The sequence below is a fragment of the Hypanus sabinus genome, chromosome 3 (genome assembly GCF_030144855.1).
Source record: "Hypanus sabinus isolate sHypSab1 chromosome 3, sHypSab1.hap1, whole genome shotgun sequence".
NCBI lineage: Eukaryota > Metazoa > Chordata > Chondrichthyes > Myliobatiformes > Dasyatidae > Hypanus > Hypanus sabinus.
Window position 1 is genome coordinate 59715649 of NC_082708.1, and position 25407 is coordinate 59741055.

The 25407-nt window shown below is 37.9% G+C and overlaps 1 protein-coding gene across 3 annotated transcripts in view; it reads right to left on the bottom strand.

Annotated features, from left to right (window-relative positions):
* Window positions 1-25407, bottom strand: part of gab2 (GRB2-associated binding protein 2) — a 279135-nt gene that overhangs the window by 9089 nt on the left and 244639 nt on the right. For all 3 annotated transcript variants that reach the window (XM_059964495.1, XM_059964494.1, XM_059964496.1), the window contains exons 3-5: window positions 24613-24835; window positions 14200-14798; window positions 95-189 (exon numbers count right to left, since the gene is read on the bottom strand). In XM_059964495.1, the coding sequence (XP_059820478.1) occupies window positions 95-189; window positions 14200-14798; window positions 24613-24835 (917 nt within the window). The remainder of the gene's footprint in view (window positions 1-94; window positions 190-14199; window positions 14799-24612; window positions 24836-25407) is intronic.

A 25407-nucleotide genomic window follows, 5' to 3' on the forward strand; every position in this document is an offset into this window, starting at 1 on the left:
TATTTATAGTAGAATACATCATACAATATGCAGCAAAGAGTCAGAAATAAATGAAGCCAACGTGTGTAATGGTTTGTAAAAATGTGCTTCCTACCAAGTAAGAGCTGAATCCATCATTAACAGACTCCACAGAGCGCCCTTCAGTATTTGAAGTAAGGCTGGGGCGGTCGTATGATTCACATGAAGAAGCTAATAAAGCAGAAACACTAGTTAGAAATTTTTAAAATAAGTCTACATATCCACATGTGATAGACATTCACTTCTTGGTGTTTATTTTTGCTCACCTTGCTTTCTAAACACAGCATCTTGTAAGGTGAAACAGTTGTTAATAAATTTCCAGTTAACATTTTATTTGACTTCTGGTTATAAATGTAAATCAGTTCACAGTTCTTAAAATGTGAATGAAAAGCACTCTTTACAGAACAGCTTTGCAAATAGTCTCTGTATTTTGAGGATGCTCTGCCTCTACACAGTCACTGCACCTGCTTTATTAACGTTCAAGTATAGAGTATAAGATAATCCAAAGGGTCTCAGCTAAAACGTCGACTATACTTTTTTCCATAGATGCTGCCTGGCCTGTTGAGTTCCTCCAGCATTTTGTATGTGTTGTTACATACCCTGTGGGTATCTTGTGACTGCCTCTTGACCATGATGTAATTGAGTATCTGGTGAGCATGATGTAATGGTCTTGTGATGGTGGGGTGATGTAATTTCCCACCAGTGTGAGGTCACATGATGTAATCTTCCCACCAGTGAGAGGTCATGTGATGGCCTGTTCCAACAGGTATAAAACGGGAAAGCCTTGCTGTGATGCAGGTTAGTTCGTGGTTTAATTCGTCAGTTACTTCATTATGCTGTGTATTCGGCTCATGACGCAGTTTTGCTTTAAAGTGGAGTTTTACTGTCTATCTTAAGTCTCAAAGGTTATTGCCGGCAGTTTTGCCACAACGCTGCCAGTTTTAGTCCAGTCGGAGAGTGAAGAATTTTCCGAAGTATGTAAAACCCAAAGGATCGAGTAAATTTGGTGTCATCGGTGGTAATACAGAATCGACCTTATTGGATCTTCATTCAAAGAGATAGTAACCTGCATCCAAGATAATCCCTGCTCAGAAAGAAATTGGGGCAGAAAGGATTGGGGCAGCGTTATTCACCAAAGAAAAGGTCAGTTCCTTTAAGCCACTTTTATTTCCTTCATTGTGAATCCTTTGGGCAAGGCATATTTTCGGCTGGGATCAGCAGTAACATTATGTCGTTGAGGAATTTGTTACTTCAGGAAAGTCTCTCCTAATTGACTGTATAAATCACTTGGACTTTTGCATTTATCACTTTAAGATCTGTGTTCGCATTTATCGCTTTAAGAACTGTTCGAGTTGCTGTATAGCAGTTAACTTCTGGTTAAGTTAGTCGTTTGTTTACTTTTCATTTTTATTGAGCAGTGTTTAATAAATGTTTTATTTGTTTATAAAAAACCTGTCACAATTTTATATTCATTGTTGCCGTATTGTAACAATGTTGCTTGGATTTTCAGCATCTGCAAATTTTCTCTTGTGTAAGATAATCAGTAGTTTAGTTTGGATTGTTTCAAACATACAAGATTCAAAGTACATTTATTATCAAAGAATCTATAAATTATACACCTTGATATTTATTTACAGCCACAAAGCAAGAGACCTTAAGAATCCAATTAAAAAAAAGACCATAATAAGCTGACTGTCAAGTTGCTTAATTCAAGGAAGCTCATAGAACAAATGAATAATATCATTTAGCATATTAATAACTGATATGTTTATAGTTTGAAAGGTTTATTTACTAAAAAAAAGTTAGCTTTACAGTATTAATGGTAGCTAGCTAAGATCTACGTCTCCAAAAGATGTTAAAAGTAAATCTGAGAAAATATCATATGCTTGTGAAGTCTCTCAAGTGGCTGGAAAGGGGATAAGTGTAGAGAGCAGTTCAGGCTTATTAGTAATGGGGTAAGCAACATCAAGAAACATGGAAGAACTAGAATCCATTTCTCCAGCTCTGTGATGGATAACTCATTTGTCTGTATCTCTGGTATGTCTTTTCAGTTTATAGGAATTGTACCCGTGTTTTGGAAATCCTTTGTCATTTTGCTTTATCCTTTGTGTTTAAGAAATGTTTAATGCTTTAGGTTGGCTCGTTATAGAAATGGTTTAGTAATTTGGAAATGTTTTATAATGTTTCAAGATAATGATTCAAGTTAAGATAGAAATCCTCTGTGAGAATTGGGAAAGGTTTAGGTTAGAAGTCCTCTGAGTTTTAAATGTATTTTAAGAATGATGCTTGGATTTAAGTATGTATCACTGAAAATAAATTAATTGTGTTTTAAACTACTTTATTAGCTGTAAGTATCTTCTCCTTGGTAGGTAGAGGGGACCTACTGCTCTAATAGTGGGCATTGGCTGCTAAACATGCCATGGAAAATAAACAGGGAAGTGAAATAATCTGTGAAGGTCGGGTAGTTACTGTATAATCCTCCTTTAGTGAGAGTTTTGTGGCTATTTATATCCAATAGGGCTTAAAGACTTTCTTTGAGTTCTTCGCATTCTGTAAACCCAATACCATCACACACAGATGGGACTATATTATCATTTAGCAAAATACAACACCTGGTTCTTAAAAGATGCCTAAATGGGAGACACTTCCTGACTTGATGTTCCCAGTGGGTGCTTCACATGCAGCAGTGTAACATTGGAAATTCACATGCAATTACCACCAGCAAAATTCTATGTAGTGCATTCTTAAATTAGTTATACTTATTAAAGGGGTGTAAGAATGTTATCATCTAATTTTAAGTCATAAACTTAACCTTGCAACATCATTTCCGACAGAAGTAATTCAGCAAAACTGAAGGCCATTTACTTTTGTTTTTGATTGCAGTCTTCAGTCTGTTTGACAGCAAAGTAAAATGAATGTGTTCAAATACATTTAAAGGAGAACATTACTAAGGACCTTTTCTGAACAGATGAGGTATCTTTGAAGGAAGCCTGTTCTCACAGTTGTTCCAGTGATTCCAGCAGTTTGCCGACCCAACTTCCCAGGATATCCATCACAGTGAAACAAGGCTCTTTCTCCCTTCCCTCGTCATTCAAGGAAATTCCCATCACTTTAGCATAATGCTTTCCCCTCTAGCTCTAGTTCTCAGATTGGTTTGAAACTGATGTTAGATTAGACTGTTATTTTCCTTGTAGTTTAATTTCCTTATGCTTGTTTTTATTTTTATATATTTATATATAATATAAAACAAAATTTGGTATGTTTCTTGGTGGTTCCAGCTCCTCTATCTTACTGGAAGCCCCTTGGTTCCAGTGATAGGTATCACATTACTTGAATGTGAGCTATCTTGACTGATTCAGGCAATGGAATTTGATGTAATTTATTGCTGCCAGCAAAAGATATAAGAAGGCCAATCACTATGGATTGGCCTCTTTCTGCCTTTGCCTTATCCTTTCTACTAGTCTCTGCATTTGCTACTCCCCTTCCCTAATTCCTTTGTTCTTTGAGTACTTAATAAAATGGCCATAAGCAATAAGTTTTGTGGCTCATTCTTGACTTCTAAAGAACCCCAGATCAAAAATATCAGTATCCAACAATTTTGGCACAGTCAGCATATAGTTGCAAAAGTATAGCACTCAGAAGAGTCCCAGATTAAATGGAAACTTTTGAAAGTGCATATTTAAAAAAGGAAATATGACCTTCATCCTTATTTTCCAAATCATCTGGGAAATTACCTAGTCCTTGCTTCAATACATCATCTAGCGGAAGTTTCAGAGTGAAGGAAACCTCTATTACATTTGGCTAATCTGGAAAAATCAGATCTGCACTAAAATTAACACCCAGCTCAAATTAAATTTGTACTAACCAGTGGAGTACTTAAGAAACCTACCAATTGCAATCTAGTGCTTAAACATATCCTAGAACGATATTTTGATTATAATCCTATAAAAATAATTCTCATTGCAATCCTATGATAATTATGAATGCAATTCAATAATATTGAATTGCATTGAAATGATACTTCAACTGCAGAATTGAGACAATGGCCAAAGTCATGAAATCTACTACAGAGAAAGGGGGAGCTGAATCTCCAGTTACATGTGAACAGATGACTAAGAATTTGAGTTCTTATATGAATAAATAATTTGATAAGATTGATGAAATATTCTGGATGATACAGTATCTACCATCCATGTTGAATCCAACTTGGCTCTTGTATGATATTGAGGAGGTATGGGATAAGATCCGGAGAATGCCTTCAGAGAAGGATAAATAACATCTGGATGTTAGCAGTAATATCTCAGTTATGAAAGTGTGAGCACGCTAGTTTAGAAGAACAGATCTGAAAATTTAAGCGAACATGCAGTCAGGTTGCGAACCGAATTAGTGACTTATCTGAAGAAACGGAAAACTGTGATAAACTACAAGTGGTATGACAGAGACAGTAAAAACTCTAAAGAACAAACCTTTGCATTAACTGAAAGAATGAAAAAAATAACATGAATGGTATAATCAAATCAAAGTCCATTGTACAGAGCTTTGAAATAAACTGAACCAGTATCAGAAAGCTCAGCAGGGACCTCAGGTGGGGGTCCTGCTAGTGACACATCTTGGGAAACACCCCTTCTGCTAGACAGTTCTCTGAGACAACACCACTGTCTGAACTATGAAGAATTACATGATGGACATGACTTAGACCCTACAACAACCTCCAGTGACTCGTGTGAGGATATCAGTGATGAAAGAATAGGATGGCAGCTACGTCACACCTTGCTCCAATAAAGACCAAGGAAGTGAAGATGCTCAGGACTGAAGATGGAACCAATGAAAGGAGACAGATGGTTTTTCATCAGCCACCTGAATTATTAGAAAAGACTGATAAATGGTCCAAAGAAGTTCCACATCCTAGAAAAGGAAGTTTGAAGACTTTCGACATATGAAGAACATATACAAACCGCACCAACATGATGCATCCAAATTTTGGCTACTATGTTGTCTTCTCATCAAATCAAACAGTTGAATTGTAGTGCTGACTATAAGATGGGAGGTGATAAACAAAATATACAAGATGATTGGGATGATTGGAAGAACATGCTGCAATACAGACTGAATGGAGAAAGTGGTTGATTGCAAGCAGAAGATTTTTGAGGATGTTTCTGAATATGAGGAACGCTACAGGCAAGGGTGGTTAAGTTATTCTGGAGTTCTGGGAATAAATGAAGATAAATTAGAGGAATCTACATATGGTCCTTGGAGTCAACTTTTATGGATGACTTGAAACCAGATATAGCCAAAATGGTGCAGCTGACAAAAATGAATTGGAATTAAGTTGTTCCATGTGGTGAGCTAGTGCAAGCTGCCAAACAAGTGGAATTAGATAATGAAATCTGAATAAGATCAGTACAAGTGGGTCAGTTACTGCTGATCAACAGCTACTGACCATGGGTCAATAGTCATTGCTTGCTAGTCAGCTTGCCGGAGGAAAGCCACCAGCCAACACCCGAGGACCAACAGGAAAAGTGGGACTGAAATTCACCATGTGTACCGTAGCAATCTCCATCTCAGCCACATCTTCAAGGCCAATCCTCAAAGACAAAATGTCACTTTTGTGGTTTAAGATAAAAAAGGATGTTAGGCCAGCAGTTATTGGTGTAGAAAACAAGGTGGACAAACAAGTTCAACAAGAAGTTCAATCTCTGCCAACATGGCAGCTTCTATGTTGACGTACTAACTGGAAATTAATGTGCTGAATTCTTATTAGAGTCAGCAGCTGAGCTAATATGTATAACCAAATGCATTGCCCAAAGTTGCAAAATACCTCTGACTAATACAGTGGATTCTCATTAATTGGGACATATCGGGACCTGTACATCTTGGCCCAATTAGCCAATGCTTCATGGAAATAGTTAAAAAGGTATTTAAAAAAAGACAATGGTTTAACTGAATAACAAATTATATATTTGAATGAAATTCTGAACAAATTAGAAAATAAGCAATATTGTATTATAAGTACTACAGTATTAAAAAAACTATGTATTAGTTGCCAATAGATATTGATGGAGAAATTTGTCCAGTGAGCACCACCATGTTCTCTTGATTGTCTTTTGACTGTCAATGAAAAAAATTTGGTACAGGAACTAAAAGCATAGAACATTTTCTAAATGATAGAAAATTCATATCTGACCTGCAAAGTGACTTGGGAGTCCTCATGCAGATTCCCTAAAAGTTAATTTACAGGTTGAATTGATGGTGAGGAAGACAAATGCACAGTTTGCATCTGCTTAAAAGAGGGCTAGAATATAAAAGACAAGGATGTAATGTTGAGGCTTTATAAGGCACTAGTGCGGCCTCACTTGGAGTATTGTGAGCAGCTTTGGGCCCCTTATTAAAGAATGGGTGTGCTGACATTGGAGAGAATTCAGAGGAGATTCACAAGAATGATTCCAGGAATGAAAGGGTTAACATATGAGCAGCCACTGAAGCCTCTGGGCCTGTACTTATAGGAATTTAGAAGAATGGGGGGGGGGGGGGGGCGCGGTCTCATTGAAACCTACTGAATGTTGAAAGGCCTCGATAAAAAGTATGTGAAAAGGATGTTTTCTTTGGTGGGGGAGTCTAGGACCAGAAGGCACAGCCTCAAAATAAAGGGACATCCATTTAGAATAGAAATGAGGAATTTAGCCAGTGGGTGGTGAATCTGTGGAATTCATTGCTGCAGGCAGCTGTGGACACAAAGTCATTGGGTGCACTTAAAGTGGAGATTTATAGGGTCTTGATGAGTCAGAGCCTGCAAGGTTACTGGGAGGAGGAGGAGAATGGGGTTGAGAAGGAGATGGATCAGCCATGATGAAATAGCAGAGCAGACGATGCGCTGAATGGCCAAATTCTGCTCCTATGTCTTATGATCTTATGGTCTATCCCCTTTAGTGGCAAGGCTATCAACTGTTTTCAGTGCCCTGAAACCATCACACAAATGGTTTACACTTATTCATATGCCCAATTGATCCAGATTATTAGCGCCTCAATATCAATCGTGGTTGGCTTTCATAGTTGATGTTCAACAATATCAGCAGATGAGGCTAGTACAACAGCTCCACAACAGACCCACTGTTTACCACGTGGCTTTGGGACAACATCTGAGCAATTTACTAGCCATTAATTTGACTTTCATACAATATCTGGATGATTGCATTCAACACTGCAGACCAGCATGGACATGATATGCCTTATTTGCTTGATTATTTATCCTCCAAGGATCACACAACAAATTTGGACAAGGCAGAACTGCAACAAGAAGCAGTAATTTTTCTTGACCGAAAATTTCCCAAGGTAAGCGGGAAATCATTGGGAATCGGGGAAAGGCCTTTAAATCAGCAAAGCTACCTACAACAGTCTAGTAATTGATCATTTCTGGGTTTGTGTAACTACGACGGAGCATGGGTCAATTCATATGCTGAAATTGCGTAAGCACTCAACAATCAGTTGAAGGGCAGTAAACCCTTTTATTCTTAATGAACAACTGAAAGTGTAATGGTAACATTTGAGTAATATTCTAATTATATTGTTTAAGCATTCTTTGTTTATGATTCATTATGGGTTATATATAAAAGTATATGAATGGCATCCATCATTAAGCCACCCTGTCATATGTGAGTGCTTCAGTAAAAAAAGGAAAAAGATGGTGTGATAGCCTTCACCAACCGTGGAATGCACTGCCAGTGATTCTTAGGTATATGGAGCTTAGAAAAGTAGAGGACTATGCGCTGGGGTAATTTTGGGCAGTTCCTAGAGTAGGTAACAAGTTTGGCACAAATTGTGGGCCAAAGGCTTGTAATGTGCTATAGATTTTTATGATTCTATGAAAAACTAAATAGACAAGTATTCCAGCTCCTGTCTTTTTTTTCCTCAAATAGTTTCTAGAGTTAAAAAACATATCAGTGGTGATGTGGACACATAAAAATGAACCAGTGATGACAACTTACCTGTGGAATTGCAGCACATTTTTCTTGGAAAGGGACAGAGAAACATTTGTTTTTTTAAAAAAAAAAGCAGAAAACAGATGAAATTAACAATCAATGAGTATTGCTAGGGATTCATAAACAGTGAGTACTGGGTAATAATAATAATAAATAAAATACAGAAATGGTTAGGTACATCACAAAGATAGATGCATTCGATTGCATCACAGATAACTGGAAGATGTATATTAAATGAATTGAGCAGTAGTTTGAAGCAAGTGAAATAGCTGATGAAAAATGAGTGCCAGTGATGCTGAGTGCAATGGGTGGAAGAACATACAGTTTGCTTTGAAATTTAACTGCTCCAACCAAACCAGCTGAAATGAGCTTTGTTGATATCATGAATGTAATGCAGGAGTATTTAGAACCAAAACCAATTGTTGATTACAGAATGCTTTAGGTTTCATCAGTGGAATCAAAAGGAAGGGAAGTCCATTTCAGCTTACTGTACATGGCCAAATTTAAGAAATTGTCCAAGCATTGTCGGTTCAGTGATGGGCTTAATCATGCACTGAAAAGATAGTTTACTTTGTGGAATCTTGTAAGAAAGCATTCAAAAATGGCTCAACTGAAGCACAACTCACATTTAAAAGAGCAGCTGAAATTGCTATATCAATGGAAAAAGCAGTAAGAAATGCAACTGAGTTTCAGTCAGGAATGAAAGTGAGTGTGAACAAAATTGCAGTGTCAGAACAGAAACCTGCCTGGCTGAACAAATTGTGTTACTCGTGTGATGGGCTTGCATGCACCAAACCAAGGCAGGTTTAAAGGTGAAACTTGCAGCAAAGTGCAAAAAAGTTGGACACATACAAAAAGGATGTTGGGCAAAAAATAGATGGACTGCATAGAGAAGAGAAAAAGATTAAAAAAGTTAAGTTACTTTTTCAAAAAGAGCATTAATCTGCATGCTGTTAATGAAAAGTCTGATAATGATTAGAGTGATACAGGACTAAGTAGACTTGAGCTTGACCTAACAACAGACAAGCAATATAGCTAACACCAGATGTGAATGGCAAATTAATTAAATGGAATTGGACACTGGCCTAGCTGTTTCAATCATTCCACAAAATGAATTTGAACAACATTTCAAAGATACTGAACTGAAGCCCCCAGATATCTAACTAAGAATGTAACTCTTGTGGGAATGATATTTATAATAGCAAAATACAACAACCCACAAGCCATGTTGGGCTTGTAGAGTACTGTACAAAAGCCTTAGGCACATATATATATCTATATATAACTAGGGTGTCTAAGACCTTTGCACAATACTCTAATAATCTTATGTATTTCACTGTACTGCTACCACACCAAAAAAAAACAAATTTCATGACGTATGTGAGAGATGATAAACCTGATTCTGATATGGGTCTCTATTATGGACTGAGAGTGGGAACGGGGCAGGTAGAGCAGAATCATAATTGGAAAAAGGGAAAGGAAGAGGGGAGAGAGTGGGAAGCACCAGGGATACATTCTGTAATTATCAATAAACCAACTATTTGGAACCAGATGACCCTTGCCTGTTATCTCAGGGCTGGGTGTGCCTGCAAGCATGCCACCTCCTGTCTTTGGCACTCCCTTTCTGCCATGTGTCCTACATCTCTCCTGCGGCGCTCCGCATTCCCCATTCCCAACATCCTTTGCTCCCACCAGGTCTACAAACCCGCTCTCTGCTCCACATTGATAAACACAGTATTGTGCAAAATTCTTGGGCACTCTAGCTATATTTACATGTGTCTAAGACTTATGCATAGTACTGTATGTGGTAGAAACGGGAGGGTCAGAATTGTGGGGCTGTGATTGGCTGAGACGACTACAACTGGATTGGAGATCCATCCATCATTTGTATACCACATCCCCAACAATAGAGTCAACTGAAAGAGAATTAAGAAATATACAGGATGATGCCACAGCAGTGTTCAAGGATGGCACTGGAAATCTCGAATATCATAGGTAAAATAGTGATAAATGAAAATGCCACACCTAAGTTTTACAAAGCCTATACTGTTCCTTATATCATCCATGATAAAGTAGCCAGTGAGCAAGACTGCATGGAAGCTGAAGGAAGTCTTCCTAAAGTTGAGTAGAAGCCCATGAGCAATGCCAGTAGTCCCAGTCGCTGAGAAAAATGGGTTTGTTAGGATTTGTGGTGATTTTCAGGTCACTATCAACCCAATACTAAAAGTAGATCAGTAGTCCCTGTCCAGGATAGAGGATATCTTTGCAACCTTTATTGGAGTCAATCACTTCAGCAAAGATGGAGATGGAAGAAGATTTCGAAGTGTTTTCACTGTAAGAGGCTTATTTCTGGAGTAATATCCACACCTGCACTCTGGCAGAAGATGACAAGGATCACCTCCAAAATCTCAAACAAGTGTTAAAAAGATTACAAGATTATGGGGTCAGAGCACAATGCAATAAGTGTGAATTCTTTAAAGAGCATGATGTGACAAGAGCAAATTCTTTAAACCAAGTATAACTTACAGTGGTTATGTTATTGGCATACAAGGATTACAAACAGTGGTGGATATCTCAAGGCCAAAGGATGTGTCACTTTCCTTTACTAAACTGTCAAGGATACTCAGACATACTGGTAATCATGAAAAAGTTTTCAGAAGCAATTCCAACAAGGAAAGCCACTGCCATACACTCGTCAAAAACTCTGATCAAGGACCACATTTCACTGGGAGAGTTTGTCAGGAGTTATGTCGACTGATGAACATTGAATGGTCTTTCCATTGCCACATCACCCCGAGTCATCGGGACAAGTCGAATGAATGAAATCATCAAACACCATCTGATTAAGTGTCCTGAAGAAGGTGTACCATGGCCTACAGCTCTTCCTACAGTCTTATAGGAACCCCACGCAAGTAAACTAAATTAAATCCATTCGAGTTAGTAACAGGATATCTTGTATCATTGCCAGGAATGTTTGATCTCAGAAAGGCTGACACACACACATTACAGCAGACAGTTTAGTTAATTACTGTGTGAAGTTAATCCAAGATGTACGGTCTGCTTCTCAACAGTTTTCTGCCAGTTGGACTCCTGGTGAGTAGTTCCTGGTTAAAAAGATGTATAAGGAACCACTGGGAGTTTGAAGGGAAGGTCCTTATCAAGTGTTGTCAGTTACTAACTCAGCAGTAATAGATATGTGTAAGTGGATAGGTGCTAGCCACTGCGAGCAAGGATAACACTCACTGAGGTTAATGTTGAGAAAATATGCAAATGCTGGAAATCCAAGCAACACACACAAAATGCTGGAGGAACTCAGCATGCCAGGAAGCATGCAGGGTCCTGAAGAAGGGTCTTGGCTCAAAACATCGACTGTTTACTCTTTTCCATAGAGGCTGCCTGACCTGCTGAGTTCCTCCAGCATTTTGTGTGTTTTACTGAGGTTAATGTGCTAGTAACTTATGACTCAGTGCCTACACTGCTGGGCTACAGTGAGCAAATCACTAAACAGTCAGAAGACTTTGAACAAAGTCAATAACTATTGGACACCATGAAGTTTGTTCTAATATTATTACTTGTTCTTATATTTTTTGCCAATTTTCCCTCCTCACAATGTGTCAACAGAGATGACTCAATGTATACTAGTATCAGATGAATTTGCCAATGCTGTTAATGCCTCCAGCTGTTGAGTATGTCAATATATACCTCACACTTCAATGCTAGGCATTCAAATAGATCTACTATCTACAAACATCCACTGTCATTGTTGAGCAAAGTTCATTATCACAGTCCAGCAATGGTGATATTGACATTGTGCTCATTATTCTCAAAGGAGACATAAATATACTGTAATCTTGATCCCCACGTGCCATCTTGAATGAGATCATTCATGTAAACACAATCAGCATGATTTAAGTAATTATATCTTATTTGACCCAACTCATGTCTTATTCTGGGATATCTCTAAATCTACTTCTAATGTTTGAATTGAATTGACTTTATTTCTTACACCCCTCACATATATGAGGAGTAAATATCTTTGTTACATCTCCATCTAAATGTGCCATGTGTAATCATAGTAATTTGTAATAACTTATAATTGTAATATAGAGTACACTCAAATCTGCGTGAGTTCATCAGTCTGATGGCCTGGTGGAAGAAGCTGTCCTGTAGCCTATTGGTCCTGGCTTTTATGCTGCGGTACCATTTCCCAGATGGTAGCAGCTGGAATAGATTGTGGTTGGGATGACTTGGGTCCCCAATGATCCTACAGGCCCTTTTTACACACTTGTCCTTGTAAATGTCCTGAATCCTGGACAAGTTTTCTGCCTCTGAATTTTCAGATGTAATGATTCCAAATGTGTGATTTAGAATCAGTGCGGGGGGGGGGGGGGAATGTTGGATTAGGCTGTAAAATTGTTACTTTCCTTGTACTTTAACTTTCTTTAGCTTGCTTGTATTTTATATAGTTACTTGTGTATGTTCCATTATTCAATACGTTTTCTAGTGGTTACAGTTCTTCTGCATCTCTCTAGAAGCTTCTTGGTTCTACGGTGGGTATCATATTACTTGAATGGGGCTATCTTATTGGTTGATTCAAGCAACATAATTTGAATGGAATTTATTGCTGCTAGCAAATTGGTATAAGATGGCCAGACCACATTGGATTGGCCTCTTTCCACCTTCATCTTCTCCTTGCTACCAGTCTTTGCTTTTGCTACTCCACTTTCCTAATTCCTTTATTCTTTCAGCAATTAATAAAAATGGCTGTAAGCAACAAGTTTTATGCCTCATTCTTGAGTTCCAAAGAACCACAGACCAAACACATCAGTATCCAACAATGGCATCAGTAAATGTAAATGTTGTCTACATTGCTTTTGTAAGTCGTTATTTCCCAGCTACACATCTGGCACAGGGAAGGTAATACTTTGACCTATTTACAGGCTGCCACTCGTGCTACCGTCACCTCACTGCAGTTCCATCACAGACGCAACCCTCCCCACCGTTGAGCATATCTTCAAAACACATGCCGCAAGAAAGCGGCATCCATCATTAAGAAACCTCACCATCTGGGACATGCCCTCTTCTCATCACTACCATTGGTGAGGGGGTGCAGGAGCCTGAACACCTACGTGCAATGCTTCAAGAACAGCTTCTTCCCCTCTGTCATCGAAGTTATGAATGGTCCATGAATGCATGAACACTCTTGTCATTCCTCTTTCCACTGTTTATTAACTGTACTGCTGATTGACACCGAACAACAAATTTCGTGATCATAAGACATAGGAGCAGAAGTAAGCCATTCAGCCCATTGAGTCTGCTTTGGCATTTGATCATTGCTGAACTATTACCCTCTCAACCTTCTCCTTATGACTGTTGATGTCCTTACGAATCAGGAACGAATCAATGTCCACTTTAAGTTCTGTATATCAAATAACTTGGCCTCCACAGCCATCTGCGGCAATGAATTCAACAGATTCACCACCCTCTGGCTAAAGAAATTCCTCCTCATCTCCAAAGGAACATCCTCCTATCCTTGAGGATGTGTCCTCTGGTCCTAAACTACCACTATTGGAAACATCTTCTCCACCTCTATTCAGTCTAGGCCTTTCAATATTCAATAGGTTTTAATGAGATGTCCCCTCATTCTTCTTGCTTAGTAATATTTCAAACACAGTGATTAGATTTTAAACCTGGATTTTCTTCTTCTGTATGGTTCTATGCAATAAATTTATATCCTCAGTGCTGCTAAAATGCCATTATATGTATTCTGTTATATAGTGTTGTTTGGCATCAATACTATATTAACATCACCCTACAATTCTGTGAATGTGTTTTCTTTAGCTTTGGAATACATTATTGTAGGTTTCAGTTCCATTGACCCATTAGTAATCTGCTTTCAAGTTACAGACAGGAAGTGTTGGAAGCTTTTGATTTAGTTCCCACTTTGTCGACTCTCATCTCTCTTCCCAGGTTCCTCTTTAACCATGCAGTGTTATTTTTAGACTGTGAGGTTTCCTGCTTTTTGTTTAGCTTAGAGACGAGTGAAACCGGAATGATCAGGAGTATTCCAGCAATGACGAGCCCTGGAGAGAAGCAATTCTGGTTCAAGATCTGAGTGTAGGGAGGTGAGGCACCGTAAGTCAGGAGGGTAACTTGAAGAGCAAGTTATTTCAAAACACATTACTTCTGCATTCAAATCATTTACCTCTGTGAAGTCTGTTGCTATCCACTGCTGGAATGGTGTTCCTTCGGGGGATTGTTGCTGCTGACGTTGGTTGCTTGCCCTTGCCATTTCGAGAATGCTGCTTAGGACTATTTCTTTCAGACTTCCAATCTACCTGTGTAGGTTTTGGTGGCCTTGGAGGGGGTGCAGAGGCTGACTCACCAGAGTTTGTGGATAGAGCGTTGTGGTTTTTGTCAAAGGTGAATGTCCTCGGAATATGGTAGACAGACGTAGGTGTGGATGGAATTTCATTAGAGTCCGTGGAAATCTCACTAAGCCGTCTACAAAGTGTGTTATTGGGAGTATTGTATGTGTACACTGCTTCATCATCGTTGTCTAACCCTGGTGAGCCAAATCTGACTACTTCATCAGACCCCAGACTCCTAGGCAAGTTATAGGCAATGGTGTCTCTTTGCTCCATATGTTGTTTTGCTGGTTTTGGTAAACTATGAAAACCCTGAATTTGTCCACTGATCCCGTTGACACAGTGCGAGGAACCCCGTGGTGATCTTTGTGCAGTGGTCTCTCCATCCCTCATTGCGGAGCCAGGGAAGTGCATAGACTGAGAAAAACTGGCACTCCTGAAAAACAGAGAGTCAAACAGCAATCAGTTCAGTATTTCCTCCAATTACTCATTGCAATAATGATTTCTACCACAGTATTCTGTTATTTATTTTACCACAAATATTTAATTCAATGACTAAACAGTAAAATATGATATGATATGAATATGCACATTCCCCCACCCCGCGACCACGTGTGGTTCCTCCACATGCTCTGGTTTCCTCTCATATTCCAAAGGACATGTGAGTTAGTAGGTCACATGGGTGTAATTGGGCAATGCAGGCTGCTGGACTGGCTTGTTAACATGCTGTATCTCCAATAAAAATAAAACAGAATGATAAAGAAAGTTCACTAACTATAGAAATGGAAAAGGAAAATAAACTTTTAAAAAAATCAAATAAAATGCAGCATTGCCATTGTAAGATAATTACTAAATGAGAAAAAAATGGGAGAGGATCAATAATATCTGCTATCAGGTTTCAAGAAACTGATAAAAATTTTCTAAAGTTTTTGGAAAACCATATTACTTTTTTCTGTAAAGAAAATTTTAAAGGAGATACTGCTGGTACTATAGTCTGGGGTACTTTTAAAGCATGTATTTGTGGAGAATTTATCTCTTACTTTACCTATATAAAGAAAAAAGCTGACAAAGAAAGGTCTGACCTAGCAGCGATATTAAAAGATCTTGATCGAAAGTATGCCCTATCTCCAGATCCAACTATATATAAGCGTATTGAAATCCAATCCAAGTATAATCTTCTGCTGACTTACCCAATTGAACGACGGCTGTTGAGAGATAAAACTCAATTTTGCATTCACGGGGATAGAACAGGTAGTTTATTAGCCAATTGCTTAAAATCTTTTACAGTTAATTGTCAAATTACAGAAATTTTTAAAGATAATGGTACTAAGATATCGGACCATTCTGAAATTAACAACGTATTTAAAGACTTTTACGTTAAGTTGTATCAGTCTGACTCTTCTTAAGATGATACCTATATGAATGCTTTTTTTCAGTAATATCAACATTCCTACATTGTCTGCTGATAGCCTAACACAGTTAGATCAGCCTATTTCCAATGAAGAAATGGCTGAGGCTATACATGCTTTACATTCTGGTAAGACCCCAGGACCTGATGGCTTTCCTGGGGAGTTTTATAAAACTTTCACTACGTTACTCACACCTTATTTATCCTCTGTTTTATCAGAGTCCTTTAAATCAGGTAAACTCTCTCAATCTTTTTATGAAGCTTTTATTTCTCTTATTCTTAAAAAACGAAAAATCCAGTTGAATGTTCTTCATACAGACCGATCTCTTTATTAAATGTTGATGCAAAAATCTTATCCAAAATCTTAGCTTGAAGACTTGAAAATATTTTACCATCTACTATATCACATGACCAGACAGGATTTATTAAAAATCGTTACTCACATTTTAATTTACGTAAGTTATTGAATGTGATATATTCACCATCCAAAAAAAAATCAGAGTGTATATTATCCTAGATGCAGAAAAAGCCTTTGATAAGATTGAGTGGAATTATCTTTTTAAGACCTTAGAAAAGTTTAATTTTGGGCCTAATTTTATTCATTGGGTTAAATTAATTTACTTGTCTCCTACCGCTCAGATTATTACTAACTCTCAAATTTCTAAGCCCTGTAAATTACAGTGGGGAACTAGACAAGGTTGCCCTCTTAGTCCTTTACTTTTTGCTTTAGCTATAGAACCCTTAGCAATAGCATTTCGAGAATCTAAGGACATTTCTGGTATACCAAGGGAAGGTATGACATAAAATTTCATTATACGCTGATGATATTTTACTTTTTATCTCTAACACTGAAAATTCTTTACCTTCGGTTCTTTCTTTAATTTCCCAGTTTAGTTCTTTTTCAGGATATAAGCTGAACTTACGTAAAATTGAGCTATTTTCTTTAAATGACCTAATGTCATCAAATAACAAATTTCCATTCCAAGTTGTTACAAGTCAATTTACATATCTAGGTGTAACAATTACTAAAAACTTCAAGAATTTATTTAAAGAAACCTTAAACTCCTTATTAATTTATGTGAAAAAGACACTTTCTAAATGGTCTCCTCTTTCTTTATCCCTAATTGGCCGAATAATTTGATTAAAATGAAGATTCTCCCTAAATTTTTATATCTTTTTCAGGCCTTACCTATTTTTATTCCTAAGACCTACTTTGATTCTTTAGATTCAATTTTAACATCTTATATTTGGAATAATAAGCAAGCTCGTTTAAGTAAAGTTTATCTACAAAGAAATAAAGAGATGGGTGGATTAGCCCTACCCAATTTTAGGTTTTACTATTGGGCTGCCAATATAAGGAATATTACTTTCTGGTCTTATTATATTTATCGTAAAGATTGCCCATCATGGGTCTCCTTAGAAGTTAATTCTGTAAACAATTCCTCTATTGTCTCTCTTCTTGGATCATATTCTTCTTTTTCAGCAAATAAAATAACAGATAACATAATTGTTAAGCAAACTTTAAGGATTTGGTCTCAATTTAGGAAATTTTTTGGTTTAGCGAATTTTTCATTATCATCTCCCATTCTCCTTAATTTTTTTTTTATCCCTTCCATGACTGACAAAGTCTTTAAGGATTGGGATGAACTAGGTATTAAGTGTTTTTGGGACCTGTTTATCTCAGGATCTCTTGCTTCATTTGACCAATTATCAAATAAATTTGCACTCCCAAAAACACATTTTTACAGATACCTTCAAATTAGAGATTTCTTACATTTCCAATTAACTACTTTTCCTATAGGTCCTGATAAAAATTTACTAGATGATCTTTTAAATTTAAAACCTTTTGTTAATGGTTCTATTACCAGTATCTATAACTTGTTGATTGAATCTAGACAAGACTTTTTAGATAAAATAAAAAAAGCTTGGGAGGATGACCTAAATTGTCAGATTTCTGATGACAGATGGAATAAAATTCTTAAACGGGTTAATAAATCATCTTTCTGTGCTCATCATTCTCTTCTACAATTTAAAGTGGTTCATAGAGCTTACATTTCTAAACAGAAGCTGTCCATTTTTTATACAAATAATTCTCCACTTTGTAATAAATGCAACTCTGCTGATGCCTATTTAATTCATATGTTTTGGTTTTGCCCTAAAATTGAAAAGTTTTGGCGGGAAGTATTCCATACCTTCTCACAACTTTTTAGGGTCCAATTTGACCCAAATCCCCTTACTGTCTTGTTTGGTATTATTGCAGATGAAGATATAACTTTAAATACTTCTAACCTACAGGTTTTAGTTTTTACCTCTCTTTTAGCAAGGAGAGCAATCTTGCTTAAATGGAAGGAGTCTACCCCTCCTACACATCTTCAATGGCTACATGATATTATGTCGTATTTAAATTTAGAAAACATCCGCTACTCAGTCTTAAATTCGAAACTATCTTTTTATGATATCTGAGGACCTTTCCTAAATTACTTTTTCAATTTATAAAGTTTAACAGTGCACAGACTTTTATGTATATTTTTATCTTCTCTTCTTAAGCGAATGTTTTCTTTTCTAATTTATCTATTATCATCCATCAGCTTTTTTCTTTGGTAGTTGGTAGGGGGTTGACTTTTTTAATATAAAAATTTCTTTTATGATGTATGACCTATCTTTAAATTTTTGGTTACAGAGTGGTATACCTTTATGTGTTATGCTATAAGATTTTGATCAATTTTATCACAATATATGAATGTACACAAGTTATGTTGAGATGTATCTATGTGTTGCACTCTGTAAATCTTGTTTTTTTTTCTTCTGAATAAAAATATTGTAAAAAGAAAGGTTTCAAGAAACTTTAAAAGTCAGTGGCCCAGAATGCACCCACCACACTCACAGTCCTAGTTCCAGAGGCAAAGGTTCCAACATCCTTGCTGACGATCCACGAATTAAGAACTGAATTTTAAGGCCTACATCCTTAGGTCCCATAATTCAAAAAAATCCCTTTGCCCTTCTGACAGCTTATGTGGTCAAATTTTTTTCCAAAGAGGTACAAGAATCATAGTCACGTAACACAGAAACAGAAGCTTCGGTCCACTATGTCTATTCCCTCCATCAAATGTCCCATTGACCAGCACTTGTTCCATCACTTTCTGTGCCTTGCATTTCAAATTCTCTCTCCATGGGTCTCTTACTCAACTCTGATAGAGCATTCTTTTTTTTTTTTTTGATTCCAAACACCCTCCAGGTGAAAAGAAAAACCTTCCTTAGATACCTTTAAAATCTCCCATGCTTTACCATATCCACCGGTTTCAGATACCTCAGCTATGGGGATACACTGATGCTTAGAAGTTATTGGAAATAGTTGCAGTTCATTCAATGAATTAAAACATATTTTAAGGGAAACAAAGGAACAAAGGCTCTTTAACGAAATTGGTCAATGAATTCAAAATGAAAGTTACCAAACTTCAGTTTCCTGCCTTAGTAAGTATTAATCCACGGCTCTGGAAGTGAAATTTATTTGGCTCCTCTGTTAAGGACAAACTGGGGCCATTGTTTGTTCTCACTGGTGAGTCCAATGATATAAAGACAACAACTGACCTCTGATACATTCAGTACTTCTGTTCCATAAGGGACGGGAGTGGAAATGGACTGACCAGCAGGAAGGAATACCAGAAATACTTTTACACTGCCTTTCTCCGGTGCAACTGTTCCGACAGTAAACCGATAGGAAGTTACCGGATTTTTTTTCCAGTAGAGTGCTAAACTGTACATCTGCTGGGGATTTAAATCTAACAGTAATCAGTATTAACATATAAAGTAAAAGGATATTACTGAAGGTTACAGCTAAATCACCCGAGCGCGAAGCTGTATTCAAATTCAGATTGATATGTAACTAGAAATAGGCACATTGCAAAGAGGCCAGGCTCGTATTCATTGGGAGCTCTAAGAGTGAGAGGTGACATAACTGAAATCCGATTCTAACGGCTCTTGACAAGTTGGGTGTGATGATAATGTTTTGTAAGTCAGTCTAGAACTAGAGTCATCTTTTTAAAAACACCAGCTTTTTAAATAAATCAGACGCAATATTAATTTGTTTCTCTCAGAGGGGAGGGATATTGAACACTTTTTAGTCAGAGGTAGAAAGATTTTGATAAGCAAGGTTTGGATGGGGGAAATTTACTTTGGTCAGGGGATATGGACTTGGGATTACAATCAAATTAGCCCTGATCTTATTGAATGTCAGACCAGTGGCCCACTCTTGCTCCTAATATGCAAGTCCATGAGCTGTTATATTAATTGCTTAGGTAGAAAGAGATTTCTAAAGATATCTGCTGGCTTTAGGGAAAGTATGAAGGGACTTTTTTCCTGCTCTGTTTTAAACTGGAAGACCATAATTTTGTTGAGAGGTGAGGTTGGAGAGGAATAATATTCATCTGATCCCTCTCTTGGCCTGCTTGCTAAGGTACACAAAACATTCCATGAATAAAAAGATCTTCTGTTGGCCAGGCAACATTTTCTTCTTCTGTTACTGCCTCAAATTTGATTAATTTGTCATAATCTCTTTTAAAGAGTGTGCACATTGCATTTATACTTGCCTATTTAACTGTAATGCTATGTTTCAGATGTAATGGCTGTTATGTGTTCTAATAATATGAAACGCACAATGTGAATAGTTTGGGCCCCTTACCTAAGAAAGGATGTGCTAGCATTGGAGAGGGTCCCAAAGATGTTTACAGCAGTTGTAGGCCTCCGTTTGTCTCGATAGACCATGGATTTGTACCTTGGAAAGTTTCCAGGGCACAAGCCTGGGCAAGGTTTTTTTTAAATGGAAGACTGGCAGTTGCCCAAGCTGCAAGTCTCCCCTCACCAATGGTTTCCAAGGGAAGGGCATTACGACCCATACAGCTTGGCACCGGTGTCGTCGCAGAGCAATGTGTGGTTAAGTGCCTTGCTCAGGAACACACATGCAAGCCTCAGCCAAGGCTCAAACTAGCGACCTTCAGATAACCAGACGAACGCCTTATCCACTTGGCCACGTGCCAACTTACAAGAATTATCTCAGGAATGAAAGGATTAATGTATGAGGAGCATTAGATGGCTCTGACTGTGCACTTGCAGGAGTTTAGAAGTATGAGAGGGTATCTTATTGAAACCTACCAGATACAGTGAATGTGGAGAGGATGTTTTCGATAGTGGGGAGTCTAGGACCAGAGAGCACAGACACAGAATAGAAAGCTCCTTTAGGACTGAGATGAGGAAGAATTTCTTTAACTTCAGTGTGGTGAGTCTGTGAAATTCATTGTCACTGATGGCTGTGGAGGCCAAATTACTGGGTATATTTAAAGAGAAGGCTGATAGGTTCTTGATTAATGAGGGCATCAAAGGTTATGGGAGAAGGCAGGAGAATGGGGTTGGGAGAAATGACGGAATGGTGGAGCAGACTGAATGGCTGAATTCTTCTCCTGCGTTAATGGTCTCATGTGCTGGAATGGCTCACTTTACAGTGTTCTTCTCTGATTTGTTTTTTGACATTTAGTCATGAGGAGTTATCTGCAAATATCAATACCTCAGACATACACAGATACAAAAAAAATCAGAAGCAGAAATGTATATTGAAAGTGAAAGAAAATTACTACGTTAATTTATAGAGGAATAGAAAATATAACCATGTAGGTAATGTTAGAATTTAATTCAAGTTGAAAAATGAAACAGTGTTTGTCCAGGGCCAAGGTGCAAAATAGGACAGGACATAAAGTATAGCACATATGGTTATAATTTCAGAAAAAAACATATAGCCACAAAGAGGAAAAAATCTATAGCTCAAGCCCCTGTGTGGCATGGCTAGATTGATGTTAAATTGTCCTGGTCCAGCTTGTTCTTCCACTGAGCAAACACTGAAGGGCAGCACCGAGCAAATACCAGAGAGCAGCACTGCTTTGGTGTCTCCTTCCCCCAGGCGACCCCGCAGCCTCGGCCTAGGCCGAATCCTCATCACAACTGTGGCAATATGGCTCCCTCTCTGTTGGTCTCCAACAAAGCAGTGAGTCGGACTGGCAGTATTCTACATTACCAAAGTCCCACAGGGTCTCATAGCCACAATAAAAGCATCCAAGATAATCACTCACACTGTGCCCCGTCTCAGCACAAATCTGGGCAACAACACAACATTCCAGCTTCAACACCATCAGGAAACTCGCCAACAGGATAGTCCTACAGTACTTGATGTTCTTAGTATTCAGCAGTGACTTACAATCATAAAAAGGACTTACAAGATGAGCAGAGTCATTGATTGGACCCAGAGTGAACACTGCATCCAAGCATGCTCTCTTCTTATTGTACCAGTACTATGATCACAGCTTACTTGGGAATACAATATATATTTCTAGATTCTATACTAAAGGTTATAGAAAACTGAATAGGAATAATCCTGTAAAGAGTGGTTTTTAAAATTGAGATAAAATTAAATAAGGGCAACTTCTCATGAAATTAAAAGCATGCTAAATGAAAACCTAATACAAATCTTTAAAATCATAGATCACACATGATACAATAACTGCCATGGAATTTGAAACAATAGGATGCAAATTAATTTGGGAAAGTATCTGAAAGGATTGCAAGTGCATAAAATTCCTTTTGTGTGGACACTTTCACTGTCGTCCAAAATTTCAACTCAATAAATCACATGGGATAATTTCTTCCATAATATCTATCCTCGCCTTTCTAGCTTCAGATTAATTCTGTGACTCAGAAATTTTCCCAATAATTTTCCATCCACCGCTGTTGAACTCACTCTGCCCTCTAATCACTTACCACATTTGCTGTTCTCTAGTTATCTGGCACTTCTCCCTTACTTTGGCTAGAAAATTTCTTTCAGAGCAAATTCCCACTTCCTCCCATTACACAGGGATACATCTCCTCAGGCCCTGGGATCTATCCATCTTGAAGTACTCTTAGACATTTAATACCTCCTCCTTTTTGTGGTTCTACAATTTCGTAACTGCTATCTGTCTTTTCTCTCCCACAACAGTGATTTTATAGTCAGTTCCTCCACAGCCACATGTTAAGGAAAGTAAAGTGCCTAAAATCTAGGTAGAGGTTTTATCAAGTGGGCCTCCAGACGGCATTCATCTGTTAGTGTTGTTGGACTTGCACTCATTCAGGTCAGTGAAGATTATTTCATCATATATCTGGTTCATTTGTCCATAAGAGCATATCCATTTAATCCTCACTGATATATTTTCCCTCTCAACCCAATCGACTGCTTTTGCTCTGTAACCTTTGATACCCATACTAATCAGAACCTATCAACCTCTGCTTTGGCCTCCATGGCCATCTGTAGCAAGGAATTCCACAGATTCACCACTTTCCGGCTGAAGAAAGTCCTCCTCATTTTTGTTCTAAAGAGATGTCCTTCTATTCTGAGGCTGTGCCCTTTGGTCCTGGACTCTCCCACTATTGGAATTATCCTTTCTACATCCACCTGATTTAGGCTTTTCACTACTTGGTAGGTTTCAATGAGATCTTCCTCCTCATTCTTCTAAGTTCTGGAGACTACAGGCTAGAGCCATCAAATACTCCCTATACATTAACCTTTCCATTTGGTTGGTGAATACAGATGAGAAGTATTTATTTAAGATCTCTTCTACATCCTCCTACTCTAGTTGCAGATTGTCATTTTGTTCCCATCCAGCAACCCACGTGATGGCTGGCTGAAACAAGTCCTGGAGTCCTGTACTTTGAAAGGCCATAGCTGAGCCATGTAGGCAGATGAAAACACGGGCTACCCCTGAGAGATGGAAAAACTATGGCTTTCAACCTTGCCCTCAAGAGCTTTTCAATACTCCCATTCTTTGTTGAAATTCAGAAACTTCTGAACATAAGTGAAAATGAAATAAGCAATTAGAAGATTTTTTAAAAAATATTCAATTTTTAAAAATAATAGGAGGTATTTATATTGCCTTTTCCCTCTTCTATCATGTAATCCAATCGAAATGAAGACCTGCAGATTTTGGGCTAGGCTACCAGCCAAGTCCCCCAGTTTAGATGTTGAGGAATCTCAGCAAAGCTTTGTCTCAGCTCCACTCCATGCTGGTCCAGCAGTGAACTTGGTGGTAGGGCTTGGATGGCAAATTCAGCACTTCTGCATTGCAGAGAGCTCTGGAGCTACTGAGACTTATATTGTAAATGGAAATTTGGAGAAGGATGCCACTGTGAGGAATAAGCTTGCAGTACTGGCTTCTTGCCATTAGAGGCCACCAGTAACCTATCTAAATTTCTGAAAGAAAATGAGAATCCCCAGAACACATTTGTCCATGGGCAATGAAACCTTAACGCTGGTGTTTTTCAGAATGTTTGTGTAAAATTTACTACTGCAGTGTTTTTTCTTGCTCCCGAGTTCTGAACCCATGAACTACAGAAATCACTTTTGACCTGACACAAACGTTTTTCCGTAAGGTGTCAATCCAACAGAAAACAGTGGAGAAAAGCATGTTCAAGCAGCACGTGCAAATCAGGTTTTCTTTTGCAGACATCATTACCTACATCCTGATCAAATTATTTTATCAAACTCTGTTTCACTCAATGAATTGAAGAAATAATAACAAAAGACAGGAAAGGAAATCTTCTAGTGAATCATTCCTAATGCCCACTGTAAATTAAAGTTTCTGAGCTCGGTTCCAAATTCTTTTGATTCTAATTTAATGCAGTGCATCACGTGTCCAGTCTGTTTATTATCTATTCTGACACCAGCAAGTACTGTGAGCCGGGTATGAATGCTTTTGCAATGGATTGCTATTTTAAAGATCTAAGTATCATCTTTTGCAGTTTGCTGTGTTCGACTAATGATTCATACCTAGTACTTTCAGTCTTCCTGCTCATACATTGGTGGAGAAGGAGGTAGTCCTGTGGTACACTGGAGGAAAGAACGGACTGAAGCTGGTTTGCGGTTTCAAATGTGAACACAGATGGCTGACTGGTGAGTGCAGAGCCCTGGGCACCATGTTCTCCAATCATTCCAAAGTCAGCAATAGATGAACGAGGAACCTGCGATCCAACCGCTGCGTTTCTGGAAACATCTATATGGAACAAAGATTAGTCACTTTATTAATGGATTCCTAATCAAATGTTACACAAAGTAGAAATGAACAGCGAAGTCCAAATCAGTTTCAAAATAAATCTGCATAAGAAAATGCCAATTAAAGATCAAATTATAGATCACAGGTTAAAAAGGTAAAACAATGCATTATATTGGACATCTTCATAGAACAAGTGATAAAGGTTTGATTATCATTCTTTGATAAATCCTAATTTGAAGCAAGGTCCTCACTGAAGCACACTCGTCGCATTCTCTAATCTGTGCATCATCTAGGTTATATTAAGATGTCTATCGATCTGTACGACTCTGCATGCTGCAAAACTACAATACATTTTCATGTAACTAGCCAAAAAGTTTGGATAAATTGGACGTTGAAGTACTCAGTCCATTAAATGTCAGTTTGCTGGCTGCACTTCATTTATTTCCCTACAGTTACCCTCACTGCACTCTCTCTCTAGCTGCAACACCACATTCTGCATTCCGTTTTTATTAACACCTCAGTGTAACATAATCTATCTGGGTGGCATGCATACACATTGCACCTCATTACAT